This window comes from Serinus canaria, chromosome 15 (assembly GCF_022539315.1).
Source record: "Serinus canaria isolate serCan28SL12 chromosome 15, serCan2020, whole genome shotgun sequence".
Taxonomy (NCBI): Eukaryota; Metazoa; Chordata; class Aves; order Passeriformes; family Fringillidae; genus Serinus; species Serinus canaria.
Genome location: NC_066329.1, coordinates 10726107 through 10748998, shown reverse-complemented (window position 1 = coordinate 10748998; position 22892 = coordinate 10726107). Strand labels below are relative to the sequence as shown.

Below are 22892 nucleotides of genomic sequence, written 5' to 3'. Positions count from 1 at the left end.
ATGTCCCTTACCAAGGGATGGACATTCCATCACCAAATCCTCCCATCCCTGCCAGATCGTCACCTCTCCCTTCTCCTCGAATCACTTGTAACTGCCTGGTCCCAAATCTGGTTTTTGGTTTGGTTTTGTTTTCAGCCTGAAAAGGACATTTAGGACTGTATGTGGCAGCTCTCCCAAAGATAGCCAGGAAAACAGCAAGAAACCACAGAGCTTCTCCAATTCACATCTTCACCCTATCCCACCCCAATCCCTAGGGCCGCTGCTGCAGCACTCTCAGGTTCCTGGGGGACGAAGCTCCTCCCGTTCCTCCAGATCCCTGCTCCCAACCCAGCAGCTCCCACAACAAACCACAACCCTCTGCAGCAGCTCCAAGGCAGCCCGTGCTCAGCAAACACCTTTCCTGTACATTCCTCTCGTGAACATTCCCACTGACCTAACCCCTAGCAAGTGTTACTGCTTCATGCATTGCTGGGAATTGTTTTTGATAGGATGGGCCCTGTCATTTCCTTCTCCAAAGATCAGTTGTGCGCAGACAGCGTTAAGTTCATAGGAAAAAATCAGGTTTGATATGTTCAGAGTGCACGTCTTAAAAAAAAAACCCAAAACAATCAAGCATGTGATAAAAATATCAATTCTTTATAATACAGTATTGCTTTATAAACAGATGGAAAAGCTAAAAGCTTTACTGGTCTTTGGTGTGCCCGGTGAGGGAAAAACTCATGATTTGTAAATCAAAACCCAAATTTGTTCTTTATTTAAAAAAACCCAACAGGTCATGGTGTGATATGAGGCAAACGGCTTAGTGGACACAGACAGGGAGGAGCAGGAATTGGGGAATTCCAGACCCTCTGACCCGCACTTGTCCCCAGGGAAAGCTCTGGAAAGCCGGGAAGGGGAACAGGGAGGGCTGGGGACTGTGCTGAGAGCAGAGAACAGCCCGGGGCCACGGGGGCAAAGGAAAAGAAGAATTGATCAAATCTGCTCTAACCCAGAAGCGTGTGAGTAAATACTGGATAAATGTAAAGACACCCAGAGTCGGGAGAGAAACGCCCCTCCCAAACAAGAAACAAAGCCCTGTTCTGCATGTGAATACATTCCTCCAAGACAGCCAGAGACAGCTTGTTCAGGTTAAAAACAACAAGGACTGACAGGTTGTGCAAAGTTCTCCACCACTCACTGTTTGTGTGTTGCAAAACTAATTAATTTTTCTTCATTAATATAATCCTCCCCATACCCTCACCAAAATCCTATTTTGGTCAAGTTAGGGTAGTTAAGGCATTTTGACAAGTAATTACAAGGTGATTTAAAGTAGATATCTAACATTATGCCAATTGAGGAATAGCAGATAAATTACTGAAGAGCTCCCAAATTAATCACTTATTATAAATGAAATGCCTGTTACAAGCATGATGCACTGAAATATAGTAAAATGACATGTACATGGTACATGTTAAATGACCTTAAATAAAAGCTTGACATAGTTACGCAAATATACAGTACAAGTCCACAAAAATTCTTTAAACAAGTTGAGGTAACCTCAAACTTAAACAGTTTTAATACAATAAACCAGGTAGTAAAAATCTCTTGAGAGCAGGCAAGATTCCTTACTGACCAAGTTTAACTGCACTCACCTAAACAGCAACATTACCCGACTTTTTATATATAAAAACATGGCTTTAATTTATTTCTACATACTTCTCTACCAGCAAAAAAGTTAATGAAAAACTGACCAAAAATATATATATCTTTACAGCTCTCAGCTTTCATATGAGCCTCAGGAAAGGAAAAGGAAAGCTGGCTGGAAAAGGGGTGACAAACGTGAGCTACTGTCATTGAAAAGGAAATGTCATATTGCAAAGTGGCTGTTAGATAACTGTAAACATCATTAAGGATCATTGAAACCCCTAAACTTTAGTTAAAATGAAATGTAGGCTTTGCTGATTATTCATTAAGTTTCCATTTTCGTACTCGCTGCCGCAGCAGAAGCAAGGAGGTGCCTGTTGGAGTCAGAAAGGATCAACTGGACTTAAACTGGTGCAGCATATTCTGTTCTACAAGCGAGAGTGGCAATTATTAACACAAATTATGTTTGATATCAACAACAGAATTATCTACCCAAAGTGAAGACGCTCGGAGTTGAGGATGAGCTGTTTTGTGCAACCTCCCACCATAGCATTTACCATCATCCCATGCTGAGATGGGTTCAAATGCTGAAAGACCTCAACTGTGGCCAGCTCGGCTGTTTGAGACTGAGCTAGAATTTTTGTTTAAAAAAAAAATAATAATTATCCACAGCCAAAACATCCAGAACCAGGCCCATTACGGACGAATGATCTGCAGAACTTTTAAGATCACAGTTAAGCACCTGAAATCACAAAACACATTTGCATCCATGTAACTTGAACTAGGTTTGTTTGAAATCTCGTACTAGAAAAGGCTCCTAAGGCTGACACCATGGATGGCAAGAGCAGAATGTTTACAGCAGTTATAAATCTCCTGAAAACCGGAGCTCAGAAACACGAAACCTTGGCTATCACTGGAACAAGACTATGCTTTATGGAACTGGGTCTGTAACACACCCTCAACAACAGCGAACGTTCCTAGGAAATAGAGTAAGATGCCCTCGTGCAGAGGCGTTACCTACTGATCTAGTGTGAAAGGTGCCCAACCAATCCCACTCCTTGGAAAGTCACATCTCCAACGCAGCAGCGCTGTGGGATGGATCCTCCCCTGTTCCGGACAAGGACTAAGCTCTCAAAGACAAGCTCCAAGCCTTGAGCTTCTTTATCTCTTGCTGGCAGACCAAGACCAGTGGACTACGAGTGGTTCTTAGCAAGGGCCTCAGCTGCGTCTCAGGCCAGGCTCCGGGCTCAGGAGCAGCTGGGAAGGAAGGAACAATCCTGCCAGCAGGAAACCGGCCCACGGGCCGGGGAGCTCAGGCAGCGGCAGCACCTCAGTCTGTGTACTCGGCTACGATGGAAAGAAGGACGGTGATGTCGTCTGGTTTCCCCCCTGCAATGGAAGCAAAACCCTCTTATTGCATCCAACCACAGTGGGATGTCTTCTGATAATCTGTGATATTCCCCAAGGAAACTTTTAAAACTGGTTTAAGTGTCCAAAACCTGGTTTGAGTAGACACAAACTCTGCCTCCCCCACCTCCTTTCCAAACCGAGGGGCGCAGTGACATTTAACAAAACCATTCTCCTTTTAAGCTCCAGTGAGATCAAACTATGAAAAGGAGGTCAGAACCTTGAGCATTGCTGGTAGCTGGCAGAGCTCAAAGCCTGTTTCCAGCAGACTCTTTAATAAATGCACAAAACACCTGACACTGCTTTGTTACATGTAAACTGCCATGAAATCAGATCTCCTCAGGAATTTCCATTGTAAATCAAACACCTCTTTAGCATCCTCTCCAGCACTGTATTACCTCAGGTCTTCCTAAAAGCTACTTAACGTTCTTAATAGCTATTTTTCAATCCTCAACAGCCAGAGCAACACGCTCGAATCCTGGAGAAATGGCCCAGAAGAGAGGTTTTGTCATGTGGGAAGTCAAACCAATCCCTTGGACCTGGAGATCTGCAGCCTCACTACTGAGTGACTGAGCTTGGAGCAACACAGAGCCCAAGTGTGACAGCAGTTACCTGAGGAAAAGGGCTTAAGGTTCTTGCAGGAAATCCTGCTCTTCTGACACAGAGATGAGAACATATTTACTGGCAGAATTTTATTTATTTATAAGTAAAAAATTGTTAGAAGAAAGGTGTTTGCTTGGGCTCTGAGCTCTGCCAGCTGTTTTGCCAGTACCTTTCTAAAGACCAGAAGTAGAACCAACAGAGAGATCAGTATGGGGATGCCAGTGATACAAGGGCTGCAAATTTCAACCAAAAAACCAATCCCAAATCTACCAAAGAGTGGGCAGAAAACAGCTGAAACACAGCAGTAAGAAGAGACCTTAAAAAAAACCAAAACAAAAAAAACTACCCTCACACAACACCACCCACAAACCCGAATCCAAGCAACAAGTCATGTACAGAGTACTGGAGAACTCATCCCAGGCAGGATTCCTGGGGCAGGAATGCACAGATTACAGTAAAAATAAACCAATCAGGGTGCTGTGTTCTTGGTGCTCCAGCTGCTTCCCCACAGGAGGCTCCTGCCCTGCCAAGCCCAGGGTGCCCTGTGCAGCCCTGGGGGCTTTGCCAAATCCCACACGAGCTTGGTGTTCCTCTGCCAACCACATTCCTACTGTTCTGTTTTCCTACAGGATTTTGGAACAGCAGAACTTCCCTTTGCTAAAGATCTCTCCAAGACAGCAGCAGTGGGAGGAGGAGAAGCTCTTACCTCTGACATTCAATCCATTGTCACAGGCAAACTGTGCAAAGGGTGACATGTATGTGGGGTCATAGGCCAGCTCGTGGGCTTGCTCAGCAATGCTCCGTGCAGTCTGCTGGATGCTCTCGTAGTTGGAGTTCTAAATTCATGGGGAAAAGAGTTGATTCTTGTACAGAAGCCTACAGAAGGTTTTGTGCTGATCTGTGTCAGGTTTGGAGATCCTTCACTGCCAAGTCATTAATTATCACCTTCCCCTGCAAACAGAGCCTTCCCCATTCTTTAGGCCTTGTAAATTGGGTTACAACTGCAGATCTTCACAAGGGACAGCCAGACCTCAAATCCCCACCAGCAGCTCAAGACTTGGGTTTGGAGGATTTCCAGAATTTAGTAGCTTAGAAGAATAATACTCAAAACAGACTAAACTCTGTCACCTAAAGGGAACAGGGCATTTGGCAGCTGTCCCTGCAGGCACCCTGCAAGGACCTTCCCTCCCTCCCAGGCAGGCTCTGGTGAAGTATTTGCTTTATCTTGAGTGCAAGCCTTGCACCTCTGGCTCTCTCACCCCAGCTGACAAGAGCACCCTTGGGGAGAAGGGGCACTTTAAAGCCAGATGAGAAAAATGCACTGGGAGCACACACACTTTCTCCAGGCTGCATTTTAAGGACTTTTTTTTTTCCCCTGTTTCAATAATTCTGCTGCTTTCCTCCCAGGCTTTTCTCACTCCAGCCAACATGACAGACAACCACTGCTCTTTTTGTCTGTAACCATTTTTAAATGCCTTGTCATTTCAAGAGCCTTCCCCGCAGGTTTGGGAATTAGCAGGCATTTATGTGATTAACTTTTGGCTGAACCTCTTGGGGAACTCCAGTGCCTTTCCCAAACACACCAAAAGGTGGAGCTCAGCTTTCTTCCACAAGGGAATTCCAACTCCATGGCCAGCCAGGACAGCCTAACTCTGAGCACAGAATGGGGTGTGGGGTGGCTGCAGCCCCAGTGACACTTTAGTGACCTGTGGAACTGCAGGATAAGAGGAGGCCAAGTTCTCTTGAAACCAAACTGCTCTTATTTGCATTTCACAGCAAAATAGTTTCCTCAAGGAGTTTATACATATTGATATCTCCTTAAGTGTACTTTCCTTTCTGTAAGTAAATAGCCTGAAGCCAAATGTTCTCAGCCAAGTTAAAATATTTTAATGTATTCTTACTATTTAAAAAGAACATTTGTGGTCACTAATATGGAAAAGTTGACAGGATTTTTTTTTTTTAACAGAAGATTACACTGAAGATTTTCACTGCACGTGCAACCCACAATTGAGACAGCCCATACTATGTCAGAATTACTGGTTAGAGAAGCTGAAAGTTATTTTAAGTGTAAGCTCACCCTCAAGTAACCCAGGAGAGGCTTCTCTGTTTTCCTGTGTATCATCCCCAACCTGCAGGTGCAGGTTGCTATCTCCTCCTTCCCTTCCCCTCCTCCTCTCCCTCCTCAGCAGTTACTGACACAGAACCAGCTGTTATTTGGGAATTTATACCCAAGCTGCTGCTTCTGCATTCAGCCTGGATGCAGATCCAAGAGAAAGCCCTCTGGGCTCAATGTCCCTTGCACAGCTCACATGGGATATTACCTGAAAAGCCTTTTCAGGACACAGCGCTTTGTGGTGGGGTTATTTTATAAAACACAATGGTTTCAGCTATCACAAGTAAAGGAAGTAACTGTAAAGGTTCAGCCAGCACAAAATATGTGAGAGTTTGAGAGCACACACACACTCACCTTCAGCTTTTTCAACTCCTGCAGGATCATGTAGTCAGGCATGTTGTCAAACAGCCCGTCTGTGGCGGTCAGGATGATGTCCCCAAGCTGGACATCGAAGGACGTGCTGTCAGCGGCCTCAGGGCTGGGGATGGAGAGAGGTTAAAGGACTCCAGCCCTCACAAAGACACCAAACAACCTCCAACAGCAAATCCACAGCCTCTGCACTTCTCTGCTCTCTGGGGCTTTGTGCAAGGGAAAGGGATAATCACTTGCTGTGGAGCTTTAGCACTGGCACGGGCTGTCAGGAAAGCCCCAGCACAGACCTGGGACTTCAAACAGGTCCTGTTCCAGCTCCCACACCCAGGATTTGCACTTAAAATTCCCACATGAACAATCCTGCAAACTAATCTGCTTCAGGAGTGTGTCTCCAAGGAAACCAGTAAGCAGAATGGAATGACAGCTCAGGGTCCCTTCTGCTCATCCAGAAGATGTAAGAGAGTGATACTTGAAAGAACAGCTCATAACAGGCCTGGCCCAAACACTTCAGGATTCTGAATCACTTTCTAATTCAATGGAATATGAAACATGTCTGGAAATCACTACCAGGAGGCCAGAGTCTTTTGGAATGCTTGTGCCTAACACATTACACAACACCAAGAGCAGAAAACACCCAGTTTGGGCATGAATACTGCTGCAAAATCTGATTCTCACAAGCAACATAACAACAAACCTTTCATTTTTAAAGACCCTTCAGGGCTCTGTAAAAAGGAGAAATTGCTGCATCCAAGGACACTGGGCTCTGCCAAAACACACAGGAGCTGCTTTGCTCAACTGATGCGTAGCTTCAGGAAGGCTGATGGAGTTAAGACTGCCTGCCTGTGCCCATATATAGCCAAATTCATCACTGAACTGGGACAACAAACAAAAAAGGACAGGAGAAGCGTTTCGACAAGGAGCCTGAGTACTAATTAACGTCAGGAACAGTGCAGGAACCAGCAGAAAGCTGTAATCATGATTCAGAGCTGAAGTGTGGGAGCACATTTATCTTGTGCTTTCCTTATTACTGGATGACTCAGATTACTTGGCTTCCCTGACTTCCACTGGACATTATCAATTATCCTTCTGCTTTTTGTTTTTATTGTCTTCCTACGGATGACAGAGAATCTCAGAAAAAATGAAAGATTTTTTTACAGCTCTGAAATTTCAAGGGATCATTTAATTTTAGTCTAACAAAGAGCTTGGATTACTGAAGGGTTCTAATTTCAGAGTCCTACCCTGGCTTCTTCTCAGCAGTTGCAAGATGAAGAAATTAAACCACACACAAGAATGGTCAGTCAGGAGTTTCAACAGCTTAACCAACACTTTCAAAAAGAGCTATTTTGGATTAAAGTCTCAACTTTTACTGCATCAGCCCTGATACTGCATAGAATCATTTAGGTTTGAAAAGACTCAAGCAACCTTGAGCCCAACACTTCTGCCTACAGCATTCCCTTTATTCCATGGCCATTCTTTGAAGATCCTGTTACCACCTCCCTATGCTCAGATGAGGGATATCACTTTAATGAGTCAGACATTTTGAAAGCTGAATTTTAACACATATTTGAAAGCTGTTTATTTTTGAGTTTCTTTCATATTACATTCACAAAGTCAGGATGGATCAGCCTGACATTCCTAAGGGAAGACACAAGAACAAGCCTGCCTTTGAAACAACTCATTTCTGTGAACAGATTGTCCTTTCCTCATACTCTCATTCCCAGCTTGGTGTTCTGCCAAACAGTTTTTTTGCTGGTTTTGGTCAAATACAATATGCTGCTGGAAACAGCAAGTTGGAAACACAAGTTACAGTCACATGTCCCTCTGCTCTATTCTTCAAGTACTTGCCACCTCGGTGCCAAGATATCTAAATTAGCTACTCCAAACAGTCCCAAGGGAGCACAGGCAGGGATTGGAACCAAAGCTCTGCTGGGAAGCCCAGCCACTTGTCCACACTCCAGCTACAGTGGGTGACATCTTCCCATGGATCAGAACAAGCCCATGGCTATGGGAATATGCCACCTTGAACAGACCAATCAATCCAGACTGTGCAATAGGTACAAAGTTAAGTACAAGGTGAGAAATGTTCCTGTTACCCAAAGAGGGAGGGTGGCAGGTGCAGGACCTGACTGGATGTGTGTTTATATATGTGAGGTACAGAAGAGCCCCACAGCAGCAAAACTGGATTTTTTTGGGAGCGGGTCACATGCACAGATTAAAAATAAAAGTTCTTCTTCCCCCTTACCTGTCACTTAAGACAACTCCTTCTGCTTCTGGTGGAGCTATTGACAGTTGGAAGGGAGTGTTGAAGTAATGCTGCTGCTCGTCGGATCGATGGACGACTTCTCCACCTCTGACTACCAAAAACCCAGAATCTCCCAAGTTGGCTGTATGTAAACGATGACTTGATCTGTCCAGGACTACTATACAAGCTGTGCTGCTCCCTGCAAACACAGTGACTGCAGTCAGCCCTACAGAAACTGCTTGTTCTCTCACTGATCTGATCAATAGTTCAATTATTACAACATTCATCAAAGCTTGAAAGTCAGGAGAAATGGAAATACTCAACAACACAAGAATTAATACAAAATAAAACCAGCAAAATGCTAGCAATCTTTGCAATGCAAACTATGATTTTTTGTGTAGAATTTACTCTTCCTGCTTTGATTTTGGTAAACACATTATGCTGACAAATACCTGTTTTGTTTGGCTTTATTTACAGTTTTCCATCCCAACGTATGTCAGCACATTCTGCTATAGGACTGGATTTACAGAACTCACATAAAATACTGAAATTACAAAATCATGGAGATAATAGAATTCTAGTAGCATCCATACAATGCTAGGAGCTCTCCACACAGTTTCGCTCAGCTGTAAATAAACCACACCAAGTAAAGAACTGTTTGCAATTAAGTATTAGGCCCTGCTGCATTTCTCTGCTCAGAACATGAAATACTTTTCCTCCCAGCCTGCCTCTGCAGAGCTGGCTTCAGGTTTAAAAAAATAATAATCCTGTTACATCTTTAAGACACCAACTCTACAAGTTTAAGAAAACAAATGTTTCAGAGACAAATACAATTCCAAATTAAAGTAATAGCAGAAAAATGATGTCAATTGTGCTTGGAACTATCCCAGCCATGCTTGAGGGCACTGAGGAATTCTCCATTCATTCACTGGGAAGTAGCTACCAACTGTGCTTGGTTGCAAGCCACAAAAATGCTGTATTGCAAAGAAACCCAAAGTCCTTCACAGCAAACAGCAATCACTCAATTCTGCTAACAGGACAGGACAGCACAGCCACCAAAAGACCTTTCAATCCCCAAGAGGGGGAAAAAGAGCTACAGCACTTCTGCCCCATATCACCAGCTTGTGAACTGTCTTCACTTTCTACCCTGATGTTCTTCCAGCAGGATTTTCCAAGCACAGCTCCATGCTGGACAGACCACAAGCTTGCAGTGAGCAAAGCTCAGGATCAGGCTTGCTAGTGCACAAGTCCAGCTGGCTCCAAGCATTGCCTGCTCCAGACAATTCCCTTTCTAACACAGAGAGTTCCCTGCAATGCACTTGCCCTGAATCTGCTCTCACAGAGGATCTTCCCTGTCCTTAATGAACGTTAAGTCAAAGCAGTATCTCTGGAAAAAAAAAAAAAATCTGATTTTTCATGTGACAGTGTCCAAAACTGTGCTGCAACACAAGAGGGATTAAATAAATGGCACAGTTTCCTCCCATTTCAGTTTTATTTTACTTTATTTGCTGCATTCAATCCTGATGAACCAAGCATCCAGTATTAAAACACAACAGCAAGGAGAAGTTATTGCCCAATGAATCCTCCTTAATGAGGTCTTCTCCTGTCCTTTTATTTTAAATAAACTCTAAATGCTCATTGCTGCAGTAATTCCAGGGTTTTATTCCTCCTTCTAAAAATACTGTTCTCAGTTAAAGGAGAAACACTAAGGATCATTAGTTTCAAATTCTAACTCTATTAGCAGAGTGTAACCAGGAGGCCATGTGTGGAATTCAGATCTTGTGACTCAGCACACGCTGCTTTTCAGCACTGCAAAGGTCAAGCCCAGCCGAGCTGCTCCGTCTCCAAAGGCACAGGGAGAGCTCCTGCCAGTGCCCCACTTTGGAGCTCACTTACAGCTACACCTGCTTTGCACAAATAAGCACCATTCAACACCCCAAATCCTAATGTAATTACTGACCACTGCTATTTTTGTGACACTTAAGGTCACTCCTGAGGTTCCAACCTATTCTTTAGACGTATAATGCGAGAACATCTGCTCCCAGCTCAGCAGACAAGTTAAATATAGCTCACACAGCACTGCTCTGGCACAGGAGCTTAAGGTCAGGTGAGCTGCGTGCATTTCATGCAGGGCAAACACTTTCTTGGAGCAGAAGAGGTCTCATGTCCTTTAGAGAAGTGTCCCCTTGGCAGAGCTGTGTGTGGCCTCTCTATCTGCTCCCAGTCCCCAGGCAGCTGAATGCCCTGTGTCCCATCAATGCTGACACAGAATATGTGAAGCATCTACTTCAGCTGGCTTTCAGAAAGATCTGTAATGAATCCCCCCACAAAGTTTATAAAAATAATGCTACCAGAGATTGTATGATATGAACTACTCAAGTCAACCAACTAGGGTTGAGTCCACTGGACATAAAAGGCAACGGGAGCAGAGTAAGGCCAGAAATGAGCAGAACTACATCCAATTATCCTCAGAAAATATTTCTCCTTGCATAGCTGAAGCAGAAAGCTGTAACCAGTACCACAAAGAGTTTTCAGCAGAGAACAGTTATTTATACATATAAAATACAGAGTGAGCACATGTGCAGTGTGTTCCACTGCAGAACTCGCTCTGCAAACTCTGGTGAATTCACCCTTCCCACAGAAAGCCTTTTATTTTATATATAAATACACACACATCAACACTCCCTGCATTACTAAATTAATTAAAACAGTTTTAGAAAAAATAAGGATGCCACCAAGGCGACTGCATTTCTATGCTTTCAGTTAATTAAGAGAAGTTAACTGCCTGCAGATTTGCTGCAGACAATGACAAGAGAGTCAAGCACTCTTCAGTAAACCCATGTGTAACACACAACCCAGATTGAACTGACATATTTTTGGTGTCTTACCAAGCAAAGGTACTTTGTTCTGCAGCAGCTCACAATAGCCTGCAGTGAGAATTCCAACAGGATTGCTTGGAACAAACCGTCCTTCCTTCACTAAACGTTCACACGTCCGCATGAGAGTCCCTGAGAACTGAGAAGGGTCCACCCCGTAGTCTCTCCAGCCACCAACACCATCTGCCACCCCTGCAAGGAAACACAAAACCACAGTTACCTCAACAGAAATGGTTTCCAAAACAAGGGGTTTAATTATTTGCATCACTCATGATATTTGGGAACTAAAATGTAGGACATGGCACCTGCCCTGGAAAACATTTTTGATTAACAAATAAATTTCTGAGTATTTTTAAGGTAACTTCTGATATGAGCTCCCCAACCAATCTCCAAATGTAATCTGAACTGCTGAAAGGAAGGTAGAAGTCTAATGCAGAGAATGAGGAAGATGGGGATTCAATCCTATTAACCTCTCATCAGTCCATTAAAAGGGAAGAGGTTTTATTAATTTTAAAAGTGAAGGTCAACATTTTAGATAGTACAGAAATGACACAGAAACTCTTCCTGCTATTCAGGAGCACAGTTTTTCCTCAGACGACCTCCTCATATGAAGGACAATGATTTCTATTTGGTGTTCTCAATTTCTGTAGAAAATAAATCTCCATTTTACAAATGTTCTCCAAAATCCATGTAACCAACACAATGCTGGGACCTACCCCTTTCAAGGAGAGTTTGCTGCTTACAGCTTCAGCCAAGCAAGAGAATGAAAACTGACTATGATCCAGAGAATTTTCAGTTATTCAAATCAAACCCGGATATCAGAAAATTAGACCAATTCTGCCAAGGCCTGGGGAGCTTCTAAGCAACAGGGAAAACAGTGACTGTGGTCATGGAAAGGGGGTGATCAGAGGGAGGAGAGCAGCAGACACATTTTCTGCTGGTCCTTTGGTTCAAGAACTTTGAACTTCTTCCAAATGCCTAAATGATAAAAGCAAAAATATTGCTGAAGGTATTACTTGAGATTAGAATGCTACTATGTAGAAATTTTTCCCAAAATCTTTTTGATCCTCAGCATGGGACAAATCATTTCGAGCAGAGAATTCCAAAACACAGTAAAGCTGAAATATGTTCACGATAAAAGCACAAAAAGTGAATTTCAGTGCTCAGATTGTGATGAAGGACAGTCTCCTCAGAAAAAAACCTGCACTATTATCAAAGGCATGAAAATGTGAGTGAGAAGATCAAACTCAATTTCCTCATTCCCCACGCCCTTCACATGGGACACAGTCTGAAATTGAGATGGAAGGTTTAGAGCCGACCTTGGCGTGAACTATAATCTGACAGGAGGTTATGGCCAGATTCTGAACAGCCTATCAACATTAATCAGATTTCTCCCTAAAATAGTGCACAACCTTTTAGACACCTGCTTTGTCCCTCTGCCTTCTCAGAAGAATGTTACAGGAAAGCAGATCCCTGCATTCACCTCTTTGAGCAGTTCCTGGGAAGAAGCTCATGCAAAAGCACCCAGCATTCTCAGAAATTACTTTTCTAGATTCTTCAAGAACAGATTAATCCTCTCCCTACAGGTCTCACAACCTCAGGTTAATACTGGATTAACCCTTTGCTTTCTGCTGCCACAGACAAGTCAAGAACAAGAGATCATAAAGGAAAGGTTCTAGACCTGGAACTTGAAACAGAAACTCAGCTTCAGGTTGAATGATGGTGCTTTATGTGAAGTTACCAGATAAACATTTTTTCCCTGCCCGTTTAAAATGAACATAGTCCAGATGTATTTCTGCACTACTTCCCTGACAACAAGGAAAATGCAATGAAAAGATGCTTGACAAATGCTGCCCAAAGCTCTTGGCTCCCAAGGCTTGCAAAGAAAGCTCAGCAGAAGTTACAGAGTTCCCTCAAGCAATCCAGAAAATCCTTTTACATCAGTGTTGGGAAACACTGAAACACAAACACTGCAGCTTTAGCACAGAGAACCAGAAAGCCACCACAGCAAGCACCTTAGAAGGTCAATGATCAAAAGACATTCCATTTTTAAAGGAAAAATGAGCATGCCATCTGTCTTTCTTTGTTCATTTCTCACTCCAGGCAGGAAACGTGAATCCATAATCACGGCAGCACTCTTCATACCCTATCCTGAGCCAGGCACTGCCTTTGTCTGTCTGCTTTCCTGTCTGCTTTTTGCAAGCTATAAGCAGCTTTAAGTAGGTTCTGCCAGTGCCTTCCAAAGCAATCACCCTCTAGATCCCCCGCAGCTCCTCTGGCTCTGCCTGGTACACACCTGACAGGACAGAGTGTCTGATCCCACAGCAGCAGGACAGCTCTCCTGCCCCACTCCACCCCAAGGAGACACAACCACTGCACCAGGAGCAGCCCTGGGGGCTCCTTTCAGTGACACCTCCACAACCCCCCAGCAGGCATCAACTCTGTTCTTGGCCTTGCCCCAAATGGAAAAGGTTGGGCTTTAAAAAGGTTTGGGGCCAAGACCTTTAATCATCCTGTCCAACCTTCAATATGGTGTTAAAATAAACCCAGCATCTTCACATTCTGCAACCTCTGTAAACTGAACAGCTTCACTGGGAAAGGAATATGTGACTTTGAAACAGTCTGAGTAAACTGTTACTGAAATAGATGAAATATAAATGAGAATAAAACTTAAGCAAACTTTGTGCTATTTGATATACAACAAACAAGGAGTGAAGCAGCAAACTCCAGAAGCAGCAAAAACTAAAAACACAGCTTTGATTAATACCAGGTTTTCCCTCTGTCATCAAAAGAAAATTCAAAGGTGTTGCTATTGGCAGGATCACTCCCAAGGAATAATGCCAAGCTCTATTTATATATAATACCTTTGCTTTCATCCAAGAAAAAAATAAGGTATATATTCAAAATAATTACTTTTTCAACAAATACTGAGGTTTTCCTTTGAGACATAAACCATTGAGTTCTATTATTAACTATGTTAAAAATTAGGAATCACAGGACATTTAAAACAAAATGCATGGCTGAGAATTGCTGAAATTGAAAAAAAAGCCAAAGGTTTGTGTACAGTTCATTCATGCAATTCAGTAAATGAGAAAATTTTATACAAAGAACATTTCTGTGGCTATTCCTTGTTCAAGCCCATGCAGAAATTACACAAGCATCCACGTGACAGTGCAATGCCTGCAGCTAGATGAACCACCACTGTAAATAAAGCAATTGAAAATTTCACAATAAATTACTTCAAGAGAATAAGTACTTCTCAAGTATTTAGCTGCATTAACTCAGATTCTGAAAGATCTTTGTAACACTCCACTACATTGCCTTGTGCTGGAAAAAAGAAATATGCCTGCCAGGTAAAATACTTGCTGCATGTATCAATCCAAAGCCTGACTTTTTTGCAACTCTTCAAAGATTCGGAATATCACAATCTCTCTCAGAGAAACACCTGTCAGACAGTTACAAGACAAAGCACAAATGACTGATGCTGCAGCACTGAAACTGAGCCAGGGAAGATGCTGGTGGTGAAACTTGTTAAAGCTGATTTCAAAATGCTAAAAGCACCTGGGATAAGATTCCAGCTGAAATGTAAATGTGAAGCTGTTCTGCCTGCCAGCACATGAGTTCCCTGCAGAAGCTCAGGGCAAACCAGCCAGTGCTGAAAGCAGCAATATCTGCTTTTCACCACTCACTTGTGTGAGTGAGATCCAGGTGTTCTCCTGGCTCACAGCAAATATAAACTAAACAGCCTGAAAGTTCATAACAAAGGCCTGATACTGATCAAACCCTGTTTAATATAAATAATGTTATGAGGGGCAGTTCTGGTTAGCTGGCAAATTAACCTGCAAATGGTCAGAGTCCAAAAGCACCACCCTGTCCAAAAATGTCTTGAGAGTTGGACATTTTGAAATATTGCATCAGCCAAATAAAAATCACACACAGAAGCAGCAGGCAGGCACAAGTGTGTCAGCAGGAGCTGCTTTTACATGCAACCACAATTAACTTTCTAAGGCACTGCGCACATCCTACTGAACTTTCAATTTCTTGAGATCCTTACCTGAAATAGCAATGAATCACTGCTAAAAGAACATCAAAAGGATGTATTTATAACTGAATTTTGCATCAAATATGAAGGCTAAAATGGTAAAAAAGTGCAATGAGTTGCACCACATAAGTCTGAAATATAGCACCTAGTATTTGTCAACATCAGAACTGAGATAAAATGATAAGATTTCTTGTTTTATCAGTGGTGGGATAAATCACACACCTAGACAGGTTCTTCATCTCAACCAAGTTCAATGCTCAAAGCCAGCACTGACCCTCAGCAGCTCCCCTGGATCTGTTAGAGCTGAAGGGTGTCTACCCCCCTCAAGGTTTTGACAAAGAAATAACCCAGTTAAATACAAACCCCTAAGGACAGAAGGACAGATGGTGTGTGACTGCTAACAAGTTACAGAAGGGAAGGTTACTTATTCCCACTGTTACAGTAAAACTTAAACTACCCTTGCATGAAACAGAAAGGTTCTGGAAGAGTAACTGGGTAAGTGACAACAAGGAGCAAAAAGCAAAGCCAAACTGAGCAATGATCTTGAGGAACAAACTGAAGGAGAAACATGGAACTGGAAACATTAAATTGTGCATCTACTCCCAGAAGAAAGCAACAGTTCCTTATATCTAGTTTCCCCTCCCACTACAGCACACTTGTTCCTGAAACAGATTTTTACCAGGAAGATTTCCTCCCTATTTTATTGAAGCCTTAGAAATCACTCAGTGCATCTGGTAAGCTCCAGAAGAACAGTGAACTATAAATTATTTCTGCAGGCTTTATAAAAAATTCCTTAGTTACAACTACCTCATTTCTCAAGGTGTTCAGTGACTGTGGAACTGCTGAGGAAGGGCAGGCACTGGGGGCAGACACGGAAATAAATCCCTGCCAGCCTGACCCATCTCAGGCTCAGTATTACAGCATGGATGAACCAGAGCAAAGAGCAGGAGATTTTTCCAATGCTTCCCATGCACAGGTATGATTAACCCTCACCTCCTGCACTGTGCTCAGCTTTGCCTATTTCCCTCTGATTTCTGACAGAACCTGCTCCTCCTTCAGGCCAAGATCTGTGTATGAAGGGAAAACTGGCTGCCATCAAGAAACATCAATAGCATTTCCAGTTAAAACCAGTGTTCAGCTGGAAAGTCTGACCTCAATACTTGTGTGCAATGTCCTTGCAGAAACTGTGGGAAAGAAGAATAACCAGATATAAGTTTCATTCTCAGAGGTTACAGTCAATGCTGCCCCAGAGCAGCTCTGCTGACACAAGTCAGCCTGTGACTGTTAATGGGGTGGTTCTCAATCTGTAGTGTCCCTGCAAATGCCAGCACTGATGCTCCCACATTAAACAGAAAATTTCCTGTGACCTGGCACAAACTAAGACTCGTGTGCAGCTCTGCAGATCTCTGACCCTGCTTCTCAGGCTCCTGAGCTCTCACATGCAGTAGGTGAAAGGTGACTCCGAGGGAGGCGGGCCATGCTCGGCTCCTTTAGTGTGATAAGTTGTGATAAGGCAGCAATCTCTTTAATAGGTATGATACCAAATAAACCACTTAACACAGTCCTCTATAACCTTCAGGCTTCCAAGGAAGGATCACTCCCTCCTCTACAGCTGCCAGAACAACCTTGACATTTCATCTAGAAATCCTTTGAGGTGCTGAAGTTTACTTTTCCTGATGACACTAACAATATTCCAGGGCTTTGTCACTCTGCAGTTTTACCTACCTCCTATGCAGGCTGCTGATAAAATTTTCAAACCAAGTGCTGTCCCTTTCACTTTAGAGTAGCTGCCCTGCATCACCTGGACGCTCCCCTCCCCCCAAAAACTAAAAATCAAAGATTTGCAGCAAAGAGAACAATTGTCAAATTTTAACTCTGCAGTGAACAAACAGTTTCCTGCTGCCAGACAGTTTTTTCCTTACTCGGGGGGACAGAAATAGTTTGGAAGAGTCAAGTCACACTGACTACACCCAGAGTTGTACCCAGCACAGACATTGTATAAGTGATGCTGTCACGGGATGCGCATTGGCTGCAGCAATGTTTCAATAATGACTCACACAACAGCTTGGAAAATCCATAAAAAACCAGCAAAGACATCGGGAGCCTGATAAGGCCAGAACAAGCAAAAAAAGGCAGATCCCAAAATTAAGGAAAAAAACTACCACTAGCATGTGACAACTCAAAAATTTCTAGAGGTGAAAACCTTGGCTTTAACTTTTACTTCTGGCAATTTAGTGAAATGACTGTAAAACTGTTTAGGTTAATTTTTAAAATTTGGCTTGTTTCCTATGTAGTAAATCCTACTTGCATGCTAATGAGAAAAAAGAAAGGTGTCAGAGTTTTGGTTTTCAGCTTTGAAAAAAACAGTATTTCTGTCCTCAAAAGTTCCAAAGGCATCACACATTAAGCAGTACAGAACATCTCCCAAATCTCTGTGAGAGATTTCAATATTCTGAGGATCTGAACACCGAAGACACTGGCAGTGAATGAACAGAAAAGCACATTGTGGTACAAGCAGCAGAAAAAGGAAACAGGCCTGAATTGTAAAGCTCTAGAGATTAACGTTAACAGTAAAACCATTTCCTTTCCTTAGGGTGATCCCCAAGGAAAAACTCCTGTTCTGAACTTCTCGTTTCTTCCTGTGCTCAGAATGGGAAGAAAATATGTAAAATTGACAAGAATGTTCCAGGTAAGAATGAGAGACAAAACCCTCAAGGATTCAAGTACACCAGTAGCAGGCCTTATCAAGCCCTGACTGGAAAGAACCTGAACTTTCATCAGCCTTCTGCTGATCTGCCTGTGAAAGGATAAAGCTCAGACTGGAAGACACTGTTAAACATTCAGCCTTTGAACTACACAGCACACATACAACAAAAGAAGTGTTTAGCATTTTGATTCTGCTATAAACACCCTGCCAAGCCAACTCTTGTTTGACCTAAGAAAATGAATCCCCAAGCACTCATGCCAAGTGGCTGGGAGTAGTTCCTTCACTGCTCCACCACACCCAACCCATCCCACACAGGCAGGCTCTCCACAGTACACTGGCTCTAGAAAACACTGGCACAGAGGAATGTTACATTAATTATCTGGCCTGGCTTTGTCTCTGAAGACTAATCACTCCAAGTGGTACACTTGAAATATACTGTGTCAAGTGTTCACTCTGGCTCAAACCACGTGAGCCTCTTCTTTAAATGTCAAAAAATGAAGTTTGAAACCCAACGGTGCAGCTCAGGCAGTTTTGTTGAGGTGCAGAGCTAGGTACTGAGATAGCACAAAATTCAGCAGGGTCTTAAAAAAAACCATGAAGTAACCTCAGAATTGTGATGGTAATTAGAAAAATTGAGGGCAGGAAAACTCCGGTGGTGCTGAAACTGTCTCTGCAGCAGTGCAAAAGGGCTGGATGACAGAGTAAAGTGATGACTCCAGAGCAGAAACTGGAGAAAACCACCATGTCTGTAAAGCTAGGAGCTACAGATGAAGATATAAGAGCACTAAGCTAGAAGCATCAAAACTCACCTGAACATTGCTGGTTTTGCAGAAAGCACTGAGACTTTGAGTTTTCAGTATGTGTATTAAAAAAGCAATAAAGAACTGACATAAAAATAGCTTTACTAGGGGAGAAATCCCAAAATCAAACAAACCAACAGGTTTTCAATTTAAATTATTTGCTTTTTGGTTCTTAAGACATCCTGGGTCTCTGCCCTCTTTGCTGTTTGATCCTTAAGTGGAGCTACAATTCTGTTTGTTTCCAAGTTGCCATGAAAATTAATGCAAAGACCAACTCAGAAATGCAACTCTCTGTTGATTCCAGCAGGAACACAAGACAAACTGTAGGTCCACATACAGTAATTACCAAATATGGCCAAAACCACCTAGCAATAATCAAATAGGGCTAAATCTGTCCCTTCCCCACACAAAGAGTCCATTTCAAAGTACAGGAGATCCTGCATTCTCTTAAGGGCAAACACCAATTGCTCAGTTATTTATCAGTGCTGGTCTAGCATGAACTTTAAAGGCAGCCAGGCTTAGTCACATGCTAAAGGAAGGGTGTCCAACAGCTAATTCTAATCCCAAAAAGTTTATCTGGAAGAGTCACCACAGAGAAGATGATGAGTGTCTAAAATGCACCCACCAACCTTCCACATCTTGAGAGCTGTGGCATCACTCTTACAGTAACAGCTTCCTTGAGAATAAGCAGCAATAACTGTTACTTAGCACCAACTTGCAGCTTCCTGAGGAAAACCTCTCGGCTCTGTTAAATGGCAACCAAGTTACAAAGACAGTGCCAAACTGAAGAGCCACCAGCCACTTCCACAGCATGAGACAGCACAGTGCAACCCCACCGGTTTAAAATACACAAATGCAAAAACAAAAACAAAAAACCACGGACAGAGGCAGGGAGGAGGAAGCTTTTTTTAAACTGTCAAAGTTTTGGTAAAAATTTGCTTCTGGTAGTCACACCACGACTAACTTGTGCAGAGTGTCAGCCAGCCAAATTCAACCTTGAGTACACAGGAGAAAGGTCAAAGCACTGTCAAAAGCAATGCTGCTCATAGTCTGAAGATTCTATTGATTATCCATAATTACTCACGACTTCTAAAATTTGAACCTTCAAGATTCATTACGCCAGTGATTCAAAACCAGAGAGGGCAATCAGGCCAGAACAAACAACGAAACTGAAGTTTGACATTTGATTCCAGTCTCAATGTCACTCTGCCTTTCACTTGACAAGGACATTGCACGCGTTAAAATCAGGAAGTGCCTGTTCAAGAGATCTTGTCTGTTTAAATGCAATGCATGTACATGGGCCTCAGGTTTTAAAGAAAGACAGAAAGTAAAACGCACTGGGAGCTGTTTCTCTGAGTTTTGGAGCCACCAGGCCTTGCAGACACCCACAGGTGAGACGTCCGGGTTGGGCCCGGACACCCGGCACACACAACCCCCCACGCCAAAGGCAGGCAGAGCTGCAACAAAGAGCCCGAGAGCTTCCTTGGGAAGCTAAAAAAGCGAACTCATGGTGACACTGACAGGCAGAACCAGCTCCTTTGTCTGAGACCGGGCGTTGAGCCGCTCGCCATGTGCAGCTCCGGGAAGGAGGAGGGAGGTCACACTGCGAGGCCGAAGCCACCTCAGCCCCCGGCCCGGCCACTTACCCAGCACATCCGCGGTGCGGTGCCGCGCCACGAAACAGGCGTCATCCCCGTAGCACATGCCTTTCTTGAGGATGCCCTTGCGGAAATCTTTGCCGAAGCCACAGCTGGCCGTCACCAGGCTGTAGTCGCGGGAGTCTGTCTGCGACAGGCCGCCCAGGACCGCCCGCGCCACCAGCCTGCCGTAGGAGAGCACCGAGAACATGGCGTGGGGCGCCCAGCAGCCGAGCGCCAGGAACGCGGGGAGCCACCGGCGCAGCCGCCTCCTGCCCGCCGAGCGCCAGCCGCAGGGCGCCAGCCTTCCTTCCCCTGCCCGCCGGCCCGCGCCGCCGCTGCTCCGAGCCCTGCCCGCCGCGGAGCCTCGTCCCTCCAGCCGCGGCTGCCGTTCACCCGCCCTCGCTGCCCCTCACGGCCCGCGCGCTGCCCCTCGCGCTGCCCCTCACGGCCGGGCTCGCCGGCAGCGCCCCCGCCTTCCGCGCCACCCTCCCCGCCCCCCGAGGGGGGCTGTGCCAGCTCCCCGCTGCCCGCGGAGCTCTCGGGGCTCCCTCCGGGCTCGCCTCCCGCCGCCCGCGGTGCCCGGTCAGAGCCGCCCGCGCCGCCCCCGCGCCCCGCCGCCCGCCGCCGCCGCCATCTTCGCCGCGCGTGCTGAGGTGAGGTGAGGGCCCCGGCGCTGGGCGGGGCGCGCGGCAGGCCCCGCCCCCTCCCCGCCTCCCGGCGCGCGTGCGCGACAAAGGCGCGCGGCCGCCCCCCATTGGCTCTCCGCCCCGCCTCATTTGCATGTTGCGGGACAATAACAGCGGGCGGCTCCCGGCAACCTCCGCGGCACCGAGCGGGGTCCGGGCCCCGCCCCCGCCGGGTCCCCGGCCGCAATTAACGCCATTAACGCAATTAACGTTCTCACAGCGGGCACAGCGCGGCTGCGTCTAACCCACATACTTGCCCTCCACGCCCCGCGTGTCTCGCGTGCTCCGAATAACACGCGGGGAGTCGCTGGCCGCCGGTGCCCTGTGCCTGCTGAGGACGGTTACGTGAGTCACAGAACTGTGCTGGGTTTTGTGTTTTTCCAAGCGTGACTCGCCCTGTTCTCGCCGGCTCGGAGCGGCCGGGGACACAGCCAGCTCAGCGCCGCGCGTGAGAGGCTTCTCTGCAAACCCGTGGCAAGGCTGGCAGTTAATCCATTTTGGTTGAGGAACGTGAAATGCCAAACAAAAGCCTCACGAGAAGGGTGTGTTGTGCAGACATCGCTCAAACCCCATAAAAGCACTTTAATTGTAGTTGAGAGTGACAAAAAGCTCTCAGCTGGACAATTTCAACAGCAACGACTTCAAGGCATCGATGCTGCAGAGACTCAAAAGACCCAATTCCTCATTTTCTGCACCTCGCTTTTCCGTGCTGCTCGTGGGTGTGCAAACAATGGTTTTGTCCCCTTGGAAGTTCCCAGCAGGTTGCTCTGCAAATTCGTTTAATTCCTCTGGGTACAGGCACAAGAGGCTGCTGCCACTTATATAACCCAAGACAACAAACAATAGAGGTGTAAATACAGCAGAGGAAGGTGTGAAACCTGCCCCATGAGCTGCCTGCAGTGAAAGGAAGAGCTCTGTACCACAATCCACCACTGAACGCTGCTGAAGCACCCTCATTATCACAGGGAGGCATTTTGCTCCCTCTGCACCTTGACAGAGACAATATTGCCCCTCTTACACTGCTAAAGGCTTAAGCAATGCGTGAGAATTATCCATCTAAAACTGAAATTGTATCCAAACTTATTAAAAAATTAATCCTCCTGTTAGAACAGGGAGAAAGGGAATGAACGTGAGGAGCAGCCCAGGCCCAGAGTGGTGGATGAGGGAATGGCTGCACAGCTGAATGTGCCAATGTGCTGGAGATAAGGGAGTGCTGCTGCCAGGGCCAGGCAGGGTGTGAGAGCAGACAAACAAGGTAGCTCCTCTCAGTGCCTCGCACCCTCCTTTATCAGCAAAGGGAAGCACATATTTGCAGAGCTTCCCCCACAGAATCATTCTTTCCCTTCCTTGAGTCTCTTTCTTCCTCTTCCTTGTCCAGGTCCGGTCTAGTTCAAGCCCAGCCTGGTCTAACCCCTCTTTCTGTGCTGCTGCCTGCCCTGAGGCAGCTCAGGCTGGTGCAAGGTGACCTGTCCTGCATTACCTGGCCGTGCTCCTTAGCCTGGGATCCCCCCAGCTAAAGCTGAGTTCTCCATGCCTCAATGATGAGTTTTCCAGGGCTGGAAGGGTTCTCTCTGTGCCACTTTGCCCAGCAGCCATGGCTCAAACGCTGAGGAATATCGTGAGCTCAGGGCTGACAAACTCATTTGGCAGAGCACGACTCTGTGCTTCCCTAATGCTCCCAAGCCAGGACACACCAGGAGCTCTTCACACTCCTCCATCCTTGAGAGTCTTGGAAACAGCCTCCCTGGGGAACTGGTGGAGTCACAATCCCTTGAAGAGTT

The 22892-nt window shown here is 45.2% G+C and overlaps 1 protein-coding gene across 1 annotated transcript; it reads right to left on the bottom strand.

The window, feature by feature from the left end:
- Positions 1-615: 615 nt before the first annotated feature.
- Positions 616-21009, bottom strand: PPTC7 (protein phosphatase targeting COQ7). Its single transcript, XM_030232577.2, has 6 exons — positions 20432-21009; positions 11249-11428; positions 8361-8559; positions 6101-6224; positions 4340-4469; positions 616-3012 (listed from the first exon to the last, which is right to left on the bottom strand). Exons 1-6 carry the CDS (start codon positions 20631-20633, stop codon positions 2954-2956), a joined length of 894 nt encoding a protein of 297 aa, XP_030088437.1. The 5' UTR covers positions 20634-21009; the 3' UTR covers positions 616-2953.
- Between the last annotated feature and the right edge of the window lie 1883 nt (positions 21010-22892).

Bases quoted from the DNA above. Each gene is read 5' to 3' on its own strand.
- PPTC7 (XM_030232577.2), bottom strand. From the start codon at position 20,633: ATGTTCTCGGTGCTCTCCTACGGCAGGCTGGTGGCGCGGGCGGTCCTG. The intron at 8,560-11,248 runs GTAAGACACCAA...CTGTGTTTGCAG, and splicing joins GAACAAAGTACCTTTGCTTG to GGAGCAGCACAGCTTGTATA. The intron at 3,013-4,339 runs GTAAGAGCTTCT...CTTCCATTGCAG, and splicing joins CAATGGATTGAATGTCAGAG to GGGGGAAACCAGACGACATC.